At 38.6% G+C, this 13,179-nt stretch overlaps 1 protein-coding gene across 1 annotated transcript in view; it reads left to right on the top strand.

Moving 5' to 3' along the window:
• The window catches only part of L3MBTL4 (L3MBTL histone methyl-lysine binding protein 4), a 277,084-nt gene that overhangs the window by 125,087 nt on the left and 138,818 nt on the right, over window positions 1–13,179 (top strand). The window contains exon 11 of the mRNA XM_037050371.1: window positions 1,398–1,500. Coding sequence (XP_036906266.1) covers window positions 1,398–1,500 — 103 coding nt within the window. The remainder of the gene's footprint in view (window positions 1–1,397; window positions 1,501–13,179) is intronic.

Below are 13,179 nucleotides of genomic sequence, written 5' to 3'. Positions count from 1 at the left end.
GGAACATAGTACATTTGTCCCGTAGTTGCATTTTGTTTTTGCCACAGCCACTTTTGATAGAAGGTCAGAGAGGAGAAGGAATTTATTTGCAACAGAGAGTCAAATACCTGTTGATAGACTCTAAGACTGGTTGATAGGCTGTACGTCGAGGGAAGCGGGGACTGATGACTGATGGTGAGAAAAGAAGGGAAATTAGTGGCCTGAGAATTCCAGTGATGTTGAAAATCATTAGGAGTTGCGTGGGATACCTGAGCAAGCAGTTTGGAAGGATAGCTGGAGCTTGGACAGAGCGGAACGCAGTGAGTGGGGGCGGCAGTCCTTTCTGAGCCACATGGTGAGAGGGGAAGAAGGGTGCCAGTGATGAGGGACCCCCCAGGACCAGCCTCAGAAAAACAGAAATATTAAAGACTGTGAAAGAAATGTAGTCTATAAGAGGTACTGGGAAGAAAAGAGGGCGCTGACTTCCTTGCCAATTCTGAGACACATGGAGTGTGAGAAAATGAACATTTTCCCCTAAAGAAAGCTGCAGAATGCACTCTTTTTAACTAACAGCCAGATAAAGTTAGTGCTAGATAATGGAGAAAATATTGAAATGAGGACAAGGAAATAGGGAGCTTGCACAGGAAATGAAAGTACAAGAGCTGGGGAGAGAGAAGAAAAGTATGGGGTTGTCAGGGAAATAAGGCCCAGATGGCGTGACAGTTTGGGATAGAGCATTCTAGGAGTTCATATCTATGTTGGGGAGAGGGGAAAGGGGGGGGTGAACTGGGGAAAATCATATAGCAGAGCAAAGGGGATTAAATTGAAATCCTCTAGACATGAATTGCCTCCTGTGCTTCACAAAATGCATCTCTGGCCTGAAGTGGTTGTATAGTATGGAGTGGTGTGGTGTGGTGTGGTGTGGTGTGGGTCAGGCAGTTCTGACTTCACCTAGCCAATCGGGGAAGCTCGGGCAGGGCCTTGTTTGCTGTCTTTGGCACGTCCCTTTACCAGCCAGTCCCTGCTCCCACAGGGCAGCCTTGTGGCAGAGTAGGAGTGTGCAGGGACCGGCACACCGGATCTCACCCCTCACATTCTCGCCTCATGGCTGTCTTGCTTTTGCCAGTAGTATTCTCTGAAAGAGATTAAGTGAATCTTCTCATGTATTTTATTTAAAATTTCTGCAGTGCTGAATTAATTTGCTTTGTCCCTTATATTAGTTGCTGTTAGTGTTATCTATTATAGCGATAATATTTTCTGCTAACTCATATTATAAAACATCACAAGTACCCAGTAAGTGTTTTTGGTAATAATTTGTTTTTAATTTGTAAAGTCTTGATGAGTATCATTTACATTTCTAGTCTTTCCAGTTCTTTACTAAGAGTGTTTTCAAGGTTATGTTCTTTTACTTCCTGAAGGGGCAAATGATGTGAAAACCATTCCAGGTCAAGCTGTTTGTCCTACTCCAGGGTGCAGAGGAATAGGCCATATCCGTGGTCCAAAGTATTCAGGACATCACAGGTAAAATTTTATCTTCTTTAAATTATTTCAGGGATAAATTAAAACACTGTGGAAATTAGCAGATACTGGCGGCATCATAAATGACTTGCTCGGAGCCAGACATCTCCGTATCATACTGCCTTCTCTGTTTCTAAAGCCCTTCCTTGACATTTCCTCCTGTCTGCCCACCTCCGCCCTCCTGGAGCCTTTTTGGACTTTGAGGCCTTGCCCAAACCCACGTCGCTTCCCAGCACCCCTGCTCTCCTACCATTTCTTGTGCGCGCCCTCCTTAGGGTGTACTTGCCACTCTAGGTCCCATCCCAGTCTGGAATTTTCTCCACACAGCTACTGAGTCTTACTTTCTTTAGAGAAATTCCAGGACCTCTTGCCTTTTTCCCTCTTGATTTCACCTTGTCCCTATTTCTTTTTCTCTATTTCTTACTCATTTGGAGATGAGATAAATCTTGGTTAGAATAGAAAATAATACATGTGAAGTATATTGCAAAATATACCTGTTCTTTAAATATTTGATATCAGTATGGGGAGGATAGTGTTTATAATGAAAAATAAGTACAAATAAATGTATATAAGCTTTTTCTGTCCCAGTTAGTTGGTAAAATAATAATGGGTAGGTGAATTACTTTTATTGATGATCTAGTTGCAGAATATTTCAATTAAAACTGGACAGAATTGTCATCAAACTTGTCCAATAAACAATTTTCTTAAAAAATCTTAGGAAAGTATAAAGAAAAAAAACAAATCATGTAATACGTGAATAAGGAAACATCTGTTTCAATAAAAGATCTAAATAGAAGTTCTAGTTTTTTGAGGTGGTTGCAGTTCTGGAAACCTATGCTTGAAACAGTTCTAAGCAAATCAAAACAAGTAATATTGTAAGAAGTAATGGTAAGCACTTTCAAATAGCATACATGAATTACATATGTAAAGATAATACTAATGTTAACACTTAAAGGAGAAGAATATAATATACTATCCATAAAAAGAAATAAGCTAAAGACATACAGACGCCTTGGTTACTTGTGAAACGTGTAGGAGTTGTGGGTGAGAGTGCGGTTGGACCTGGTGGGGACATTGTAGTCTTTTATGAGGGAAGGAGGAAAAGAGAGTAAAGGACACATAGAGGATGAGAAAGAGAGAAAGAGGGAGCACTGTCATCTTTGGGAGGGTGGTCTGTGTTAGGGATGACCTTGGCAGACTTAATGGATCTACTTTCCAGACCACTGGGGCATGTGGCTGCAAATAATACTCCTCAGACTTCATGTGCATTTGTGTCTGTGTGTGTGTTTCTTTTGTTTTTAAATCTAGAACTGCAAAATCCAATTGGGTAATCACTAGTCACATGTGTCCATTTAAATTAGACAATAACTGAAATTAAATAAAGTTAAAACTTCAGTTTCTCACATAGCTACATTTCAGGTGTTCAGTAATCACCTGTGGCCAGGGGCTGGTGTACTGGGCAGCAGAAAAAGTTCCTTAGTAAGAGCCCTAAAAGGTAGTGTTTCATGTTCTGCCTTCTCATGCTACATTTTTGAGTGCACATATTTCCAGATGAAACAACTGGCCATCTAACTGCCTCTTCAGAACTGGAATCATTATACTCAAAGTTAGCCAGACCATAATCTTGCACTCGTCCTGTCCATTACCACACTCTGGAGTTTACTGTCCCTTAGCACTGGGCTGAAGTAACAAGCACCACCCACTGGCCAGCTCCTTAAGATCACCACACACCGCCGTAGCTCACTCCCTGAGACCTCTTCTACTTCATCAGAGCTGACTTGCCTTCCACACTGTTCTGGTGTGTACTTCATTCTCTTTTCCCCACTTGGATGCTGCAAATATTGTGAACAGAGTCACAATAGGCACTTTCCACTTTGTTCCAGCAGCTTCCCTGAGCTTTTCTTATCCAGTATGAAGTTTTAACTATTCATACTTGTAATATCTAATTATGAATAATATTGAGAATATCTGACATGATTTTTTTGACCAAGTAGCCTTTAATGGGTGACCTCAGAAAAAAAGAAATACTAAACACATGTGATAGATGAGTGGAACATTCTAAGGGAACTAGAAGGCACAAGGCATTATATTTCCAGACCTTACAATTCACAGGGCTGCTCCAGGTGAGACCTCTGTGCCTGGGTCATGGCTCTTCTCCAGTCCTAACTTTGGTTATGACAGAGCAGGGCCCCTGCAAGTGAGGGAAGCATCTTCAGAAGATGAACAATTCCATTATCTCAGACAAGCAAAACAAAAAGTGATGAGTGCCTGCAGTTTGCATTTCTCTAGAATGAGAAAGACCAAAATTAAACAAATGGATGTTTCTTAAGCTTGCATTTTCATATAGAACTTTTAAGGTATTTAAATGATCAGATAAATAAATTCTAACCTATGTAGAGAAGAGCAGAGAGGTAACTTTTATTTAACACTATTTTGCATTAAAGAAATGAGGACAAACCTCTTGGGGGAGTTGATGTTGATTATATGGGAATTACTACAAGTGGAAGTCAGGTGGTCTAAGGTTACCTGTATGTGGTAGATGCTGGGCATCTCTCTCTCTCTCTTGCTTTCATCATTTTCAGTGACAGGTCTCTCTATCAAGTCTAGCTTTGTGGTGCCAGTGTTACTCATTCACTGATTATACCCATTTTCAGTTAATACACTGATTTTTTTAAAGCAATAGTTCTATTCTTACTTTAGGTCATCAGATGCTGAACATCATTTTTAAGTTAGTCCATTTACTTAGGTAACTATGTATATAACTTAAGAATTTATTCAAATCCTTTTATAACTAAATGGGAAAAATTATTTTGATGTCATAAACTCTGGGATTTGTTTTTATGTTATTTCTATTTTGTAGTCCAAATTTTACATATCTCTAAAAGGTGAAAATATTGTTTTTCATTATGTGTCTTTGGTGGTATCTGTTGAGAATATTATGCAAACACATACACACCCCTAACTGTGCCTGCTAGAAATTTGCCATAACACACCCAAAGTTATCATAGATTTTGCTTCTTATATGTCAATGAGAATTTTAAAATGTTACTGTATTCTTCCAGAATCCTACATCATCTCTACCTTGAGTTTCTCAAAGCATTTAAATTAGTAAAACTTGCATATTCCAAAATGAAAGTCTATTTTTTCTCTTGTCCTAGATTTGTATCTTTACCAAAGAGTCATCATTCTGCAAGATGCTTTTTGCAGTTTCTGCCCAGAAGATTCTTAGGCAGATATTCTTACCCTCAAAAAGAGACAAAAACAATAAAACCAGGAAACTCCCAGGGTTTTTTTTTTTTTTTGGTTCTTTTTTAAAATTGTTTTTTATGTACAGTTGTCTCCATTTTCCCACCACCACTTCCCCTGCCCGACCCACCGCCATCTCCCACTCTCAATCCTACCCACCTTGGCTTTGCCCCAGGGTCCTTTATACATGTTTCTTGATGGCTCTTCCCCTTTCCCCCTTCTTTTCCCTTTTCTTCCCTTCTGGTTACTGTCAATTTGTTCCTTATTTCAATGTCTCTGGTTATATTTTGCTTGCTTGTTTTGTTGATTAGGTTCCACTTAGAGATGAGATCATAAGGTATTTGTCTTTCACCAATTCTAAAGAACCTATGCACCCCAGTGTTCATAGCAGCACAATTTACAATAGCCAAGTGCTAGAAGCAACTTAAGTGCCCATCAGTAAATGAGTGGATCAAAAAACTATGGTACATTTACACAATGGAATACTGTTGGGGACCACTCTGTGTGGTTTCAGAGACTGTAGCCCCGTGAAAGCAAATCCTGAAAGGGGTTAGTAAGTCTTTCTGGAAAACCAGGTAAAAACGCAGGTGGCAGGCATGACCCAACTTTCAACACCAAGGATTCCTGTGGGAATCAGGCTTGATAAATACATTGTATCCTTTGAAACTTGCTTTTCATGGTATAGCCCTGTCAATGTAAACTGGAAGTTTAAGTTCAAGGTATGAGGAGTAAGCTCCTTATCTCATGAAATAGGACTTAAAGACCCTCTGGCATCAGTATGGCTAACAGACCCTGATCTATGACAGATCTCTGTGTTCCTTCAATTGTTATCTATAGCTAATACCTGTTTTTGTATGACTATAGTCTTTTTGACATTAATTGATTGATGAATTATGCATGCATGCTGTGTAAACCTACCCATACCATTCCCAATGAAAGCCATTTGGGAGAAGGGCTTGGGGCATTCTCCACTAGAGGAAATCACCAACCCTTTTCCTGCCAGAACAGCAAGATTGTGTCCAGAACAACTTATTTACCATCCCCAACAGCCGGGAGAATTCTGCAGGCTGGAGTTCTTCCCACAGAATACCACACAGCAGAAAGAAAGAAGGAGCTCCTACCCTTTGTGACAGCATGGATGGAACTGGAGAGGATTATGCTAAGTGAAGTAATGGTTGGTTTTAAATTTTTGACTTTCCTTTTAATGGAGGCCTGTGAAAATCCTTTGGGCTCTTGACCTTATAGACCTACTCCTGTCATACTTAGAAGTAGCCTTCCCTTTTCAAGGATAACATTTCCTCCTCCTGCTTCTTGGATGGATTTTGAGAAAACACTCCCTGGTCATATCACAGTGTGACCTTGGAACCCAAACCCTCCATCTGACCTCTGACCCATCTCAGCCCTGCTCTGTGGCAGGCTCAGACTCCTGCTTCCTTACCTCTCACCTCTAAGGCCCTTCTCAGCTGCAGTTGGACATATCTAATGGTTTATTAATCCTCAACTCCCTAAGCAGATGACCCTTCTGGGGCCTTCTGTCATTATCCCACAGTCCCCTAGTCCCCTAGTGTGAATTGGTTTCTCTGCAGCTTTGCTAAACAGCTGTCTTCTTGGGACTTAACTGCCTCCTGAAATTCCCTTTTGTTAGATCCTTTGTTTCTTGGATTCTGAGTCTTCTTTTCACTGGTTTATTTTGTTCTAGGTTTTTGGGATAGGATTTGTGGGAAGTATGTATGTATGTATGTATGTATACCTAAAATACATTTTTATCTCTTCTCAACCACAGTTGTTCAGTTGTGGATAGAATTCCAGTTGGAAACCTTTTTCATCAGAATATTTAAGGCATTTCAAATTTCAGTTTTACAGAAAGAGTTGTTCTTCCTCCCCCTCACTTCAAGAATCTCACCTCCCCCCTAGGTATTTTTAGGACTTTCTCTTTATCCCTTGTGTTCTGAAATGAGCCTTATTCATTCATTGGTTTAATGTGAAAATTCAGGTCTTTCATTTCTGGGAAATGTTTCCATAGTGTCTATTCTGTATGCCCTCTTTTCTCTTTGCTCCGTTTGCTTTTTTTAAATGATGCTTGAATTTTCTTTTCCAGACTTAACCTCCTTATCTTGTGTTCTCGTCTATGAGATAGTTCCTCAGCTTTCTTTTCCAGTCCTTTGATGGAAGTTTTTAATTGTTCTATGACATTTTTTCAGTTTCTTTCTTTTCTTTTTTAAAATATATTTTCTTGATTATGCTATTAAGATGTCCCATTCCCCCCCTTTATTTCCCCTCTGCCCTACACACTCACTCTCACCAGTATCATCCTCCCCTTAGTTCATGTCCATGGGTCATACATATGACCCATGATCTTTGGCTTCTCCATTTCCTATACTGTTCTTAACTTCTCACTATCTATTTTCTGCCTATCATTTATGCTACTTATTCCCTGTACCTTTTCCCTCATTCCACCCCCCTCTTCCCCACCCTCCATGTGATGTCCATTTCTGTGGTTCTGTTTCTCTTCTACTTGTTTGCTTATTTAGTTTGTGGAATTTTCTTTTTTTTTTAATGTTCAGTTGGTGATAGTTGTGAGTTTGTTGTCATTTTACTGTTCATAGTTTTGATCATCTTCTTTTTCTTAGATAAGTCTCTTTAACATTTCATGTAATAAGGGCTTGGTAATGATGAACTCCTTTAACTTGACCTAATCCGGGAGGCCCTTTATCTGTCTTTCCATTCTAAATGATAACTTTGCTGGATAGAGTAATCTTGGATGTAGGTACTTGCCCTTCATGACTTTTAATACTTCTTTCCAGCCCCTTCTTGCCTGAGGTTTCTTTTGAGAAATCAGCTGAGATTCTTATGGGAACTCCTTTGTAGGTAACTTTCTCCTTTCCTCCTGTTGCTTTTAAGGTTCTCCCCTTATCTTTAATCTTGGATAATGTAATTATGATGTGTCTTGGTGTGTGCTTCCATGGGTCTAATTTCTTTGGGACTCTCTGAGCTTCCTAGACTTCCTGGAAGTCTATTTTCTTCATCAGATTGGGGAAGTTCTTCTTCATTATTTTTTCAAATAAAATTTCAATTTCTTCCTGTTGTTTTTCTCCTTCTGGCACCCCTATGATTCAAATGGTGGAACATTTAAAGTTGTTCTGTGGGTTGCTGTGCTTCTCCTCATTTTGTTGAATTCTTATTTCTTCATCCTGTTCTGGTTGAATGTTTATTTCTTCCTTCTGCTTCAAACCATTGATTTGAGTCCTGGTTTTCTTCTTGTCACTGTTGGTTCCCTGTGCATTTTTCTTTATTTTACTTTTTATAGCCTTCACTTTTCCCTCTATTTTGTGGCCATACTCAGCCATTTCTGTGAGTATCCTGATTACCAGTGTTTTGAACTGCGCATCTGATAGATTGGCTATTTCTTCATCACTTACTTGTATTTTTTCTGGAGCTTTGATCTGTTCTTTCATTTGGGCCATTTTTTTGGTCTCAATGCACCTGTTACATAGTAAGGGGTAGAGCCTTAGGTATTCGCCAGGGTGGGGCAACCCTTGTCTCTGCATAGTGGCACTTTACATTGTGGAGGGGTCCAAGAGGGAACAATGTCACCTGTTCAGCTCTTGCTGGCTTTCAGTCACTTCCCCTGCTACCCACAAGCAAAATGGGCTCTTATGGTGCTGATTCCCAGATAGGTGAGTTTGTATACATTTCAGGACCCTGTGAGTCTCTCCAACAAACTCTCCTGTGAGGCTTAAAGTTTTTCCCACCATCTCAACCCCCACAGGTTTTTCAGACAGAGGTTTTGAGGCTTTATTTCCCAGAACCCTGGATTACATAGTCTGTCTCACTCTCCAGTTGTACCCCCTGGTTTACCCACACACAAATGTGAGACTGCCCCCTCTGCTAGATGCAGCCTTGCCACTTGCTCTCTCCACCAGACTGCCCATCTCCACCCCTCCTACCCATCTGGATGAATGTTTCTTCTTTAACTCCTTGGTTGTCAGATTTCCATACAGTTTGATTTTCTGTCATTTCTGGTTATTTTTTGTTTTTAAATTTGTTGTTGTCCTTTTGGTTGTGCAAGGAGGCACAGTGTATCTACCTCTGACTCCATCTTGGCTGAAAGTCCCATTTTTTCAGCTTCTAAAAATGAATCTTTATTCTCTGATTTGTTTTTTATTGTGTCCCTCTCTTATGTGATGAATTATGTGTCTTTTCTTAACTCTGACAATGTTTGAGGCTGTTTTTTTTCCTGTATTGAGTTTTTCTGAGTACTTGTGTTTTTGTTTGTTTTTATTTATCTGTTTGTGTCGGTTAGTTGGTCACCTTGCTTCTGTCGTATGACAGACATTTATCAAATCCCAGCAGTCTTTCTCTGAGTTTACTCTTGAGAATGAGGTACCAGAAAGCTGGTGCCTTGTGGCCTGCCAGTTGGTGAGCTTCGTGTATTGTGGTCATGCAGGAACCTGGGCGAGACCAAGGAGCCTCCAGTCACCAGCGACCGTCCTCTTCTGAGTAAGCTCCTTTCAGCAGAGACCGTCTTCCAAACTCTTCCTGGTGTGTCTTCCTGGCATCCTTTCTCGCAGACTGTTCTTTGTTTATCCATTTTCCAATGTCAAAACTGTGTTGAATTATTTTATCTGCTATCATTTCTTCTCTCATTCTTTGTCTTTATGCATTTTATCCTTTCATTCATTCATTTATTTTTTAGTAGTAAGAGAAAGGATCTATTATCAAGGAAAAAGGATAAATTCACATTTTCAACATGCTACATTTTCTCTTATTAACACTTTGTTTATCCCCCCAAATAATAATTCAGCTAAAAGTATATGATTTTGTGTCTAATTCCCGTAGTTCTTCTACTGCATCATCATAGCACCTTCTTCTTCATATAAATAGAATACAAGATTTTGTATAATGACTTTTTATTTAATGTGGCTTTGTAAATTTTACAATGGTTGATTGCAATACTATTTTCAAGGAACTCTCAAAGGCATGGTTTTCATTTTATACTCACAATATTTCTTAATTTATTGTCATCTTCAGTTAAAACTTTTATCATGCCAAGAGAGTTTCTTAATGACATGTGTTCACATCTATCTGATTCCTTTGTCACTTGGCCTGTCATTTTCTTTGACATTATGTTACCACATAGTGAAATTGAACTGGGTGGAAATTTAAAAATAAAATTTGGAGATGTATTTTTACTTTAATAAGTAAAAGGAAAAAGAGCATCTGACTTTAGATAACACTTTTTATTCTCAAAATGACATGATTAATTTTGCAATTTAGTAAAAGCTTCTATGGAGTAAAAGAAGATCAGTTATGGGTCTTTCAGTCACTTCTACCCATTAGTATAAAATTCTTGAATGTCAACGTATATGTGTGATTTTACTGAATTGGGAAATAATTATGTGAGAATTCTCTGTGTTTTTTCCCCTACCTTTAAAGAAGATTGCATATGGAATGCTTAGTTTTATAGCAACTGAAATGTTCATTTCCAAAGGGACTATGTTCTTTAACACATTCTAAGGATTTTCCTAATAAAAAATTCTAAATTATAAGAATCACCAAGACTGTAGAAGCTATATATTATTATAATTAAAGCACATGTAGATTCAGTTTATTTTTGCATGAGAACAGTTTATAGCAATTAACAGAAGGCCAAAATGATATCTCATAACTTTAAATCCCCTTAAAAACCAAAATCAAAGTACAATGTTGGGGGAAAGCCCCAGAAGTCTAAATTCAGAATCGACTCTGAAGAACTGACATATAATGTCTTATTTAAATTCCTAAGAGCTATAATAAGGGATACTTATATACATGCGCAGTTCAACTGCTCCCAGTGATTGGTCGGCCTGGAAGAGTCCACACCCCTCCCAGGACAGGGTCCCTTTTTAAAGGGGGCTGATAGTACATTATATAGTGGGTAGTAAGAAGGACCAATGCATTTCTAAGTCAATAGAGAACATCAAGCAGTTATCACACTCCATACATTCATTAACCTTCCTGGAGGCATGGCACTTTGGTTTGGACAGCATAACTGGTTTGGTGGTTTGGTTTTCTGGGTAGTCAGCCAAGCCCGAGGCTACAGAGAGTGAAGAGTCTGACATTTCCCAGACACCTTTGCTGCTGGAGCCATACTGTATCTAAAGTGACTTCTACACTATAAATGAAGAAAACCCATTCTCTTAAAATACAGAAATATCGCCCTGGCTGGTGTAGCTCAATGGATTGAGCGCTGGCCTGTGAACCAGAGGATCGCGGTTTGATTCCCAGTCAGGGCACATGCCTGGGTTGCAGGTCAGTTCCCTGCAGGCCAACTCCCAGCAGGGGACGCACAAAAGGCAACCATACATTGATGTTTCTCTCCCTCTCTTCTTCCCTTCTAAAGATAAATAAATAAAATCTTTTAAAAAATACAGAAATATCACCATGTACATTATTTAAAAATTGATACTATTTTATTAAAAAATTCCACGATCAATAAAATTTTGGATAATATTTGAAGTATTCAAAAACAAATAAAAACCATTTGTACTCCAATTACAAAGTAACATGCTTTAAATCTATTTCATTTTTCATATATATATTTTTTCCATGACTAGAATCAGACAGGACATACATATTTTTGTTATTTGTTTTCAATAAAATAACAAGTAGTTATTTTATTAATGAGATATTATTGGGTTGGTAAGTTTCATGACCATCGTAGCTGTGAGTTATGGATTCTATATTAGTTAAAAATGACTCTTTGTTGTAATTTTTCTTTCATCTTGCATTGTCTCACAAATTTTCTTTTTCAGTGTTCCTAAAATCTTTGCCAATTCCTTTTTTTATAAACCTTTCATGTTTTTTATTTAGGTGTGGTTTTTGTGAAAAACGTATACTGGTAAATGCCTTTTTTTTAAATTTAATTATTTTTTAAGTACAGTTTTCTGTCTTTTACTACCATCCCAGCCTACCCCTGCCCCTTGCTTCTCACCTCCCTCTCCTATCCACCCCCCTTAGTTGTTGTCCATGTGTCCTTTATACTAGTTCCTGTAAATCCCTCCCCTATTTCCCCTGAAATTCCCTCCCCTCTCCCCTCTGGTCACAGTCCCCCTGTTCTCTATTTCAGTGTCTTTGTTTTTATTTTGCTTGCTTGTTTCTTTTGTTGTTTAGCTTCTTGTTAAAGGTGAGATCATATGATACTTCTCTTTCAACACCTGGCTTATTTCACTCAGCATAATGCTTTCCATTTCCATGCATGCTGTTGCAAAGGGTAGGAGCTCCTTCTTTCTTTCTGCTGCATAGAATTCCATTGTGTATATGTACCATAATTTTTTGATCCATTCATAAATGTCTTTAAAGTAAAATATCATCTAATAGTCTTTCCTGTTAATAACAGAGTTTGACCCATATGCAATTATTGTTGTAATTATTATATAAATTACACACATTCAAACGTGATTTTTTTTTATTCTCTTGTGAGGGTGGTGGGCGAGGAAGGGACCTTCCTTTTTCCCTACCTTCCTTCTTTTCAGAATATTTTGTTTTTTGGTAATTTCTAGTTAAAAAGGAAGGCATTTAATTATTCTAATGGTTATTGTAAAGTTTTTCTAGATGCATTTCTAAACCTACATTTAGTTAACTATTAAAGCCATTAGAAGAATGTTAATCTTTGGCTTTCTTTTGTGAAACTTGAAATGCTAAAGGATCCTTCCACCCCATCCATCATACTCACTTGTGTTAATGTGAGGTTATATACTATTTTTTCTTTCCAATTTGTAAGCAATAGAGGTCAACTACTCTTGGAAAGAAAAAAAAAAGTGGGCAGACAATTTTGCAATCTTATTTTAAAACAACAATGACCATTTGTTTCTATATATTTTACTGGTTCTAGTGGTAACTTCAGTCCTTTCCAGCCACAGTTTTCTCATTTCTCAATTTAGTATCTTTTCTTCCTTGTTCTGGAATACTTTCCAGTTTTGTTTTAATTTGTCTATAGTGCCTGGATATTATATTTAAAATCATATGCATATCAGAGAATGCATCTTACCTATGAGGAATTTGAGAGGAGATAGATGTTTAAGCTCAGACCTTTCTTTTTCCCTGAGTTTCATCCATGTTACTTCAGATTTTCTCCTGGACTTACTGTACAGGGGGCCTGGCCCTGAGAGGGCCTGCCCAGGGCCAGCCAGTAGTGTGTGGGTTCTCAACTTCATGCAGGAAAGATTTCACAACATGAGTCCAGGTGATGATGAAGGTCCATTTGTTAAAGCTGGGGACAGTGAAACAAGGAAGAGCTTAGCATAGAAGAAGCAACAGGAGAGCCTAGACTGGGCTGCCTTGCTCACTGGGAAGTCAAAGAAAAGGGGGCCTTGGGGATGAGTTCAGGGGATTAGCCTGGGATGAGCTGTCACTGCCCATTGCCTTGGAGTTTAGGAGACATGTGCTTGTGGGGAA

Source organism: Sturnira hondurensis, unplaced genomic scaffold, assembly GCF_014824575.4.
Source record: "Sturnira hondurensis isolate 20B ecotype Veracruz unplaced genomic scaffold, ASM1482457v3 Scaffold0006713, whole genome shotgun sequence".
Classification (NCBI taxonomy): domain Eukaryota; kingdom Metazoa; phylum Chordata; class Mammalia; order Chiroptera; family Phyllostomidae; genus Sturnira; species Sturnira hondurensis.
Note: the sequence above shows the minus strand (reverse complement) of the source record. Positions and strands in the feature narration are given on the sequence as shown.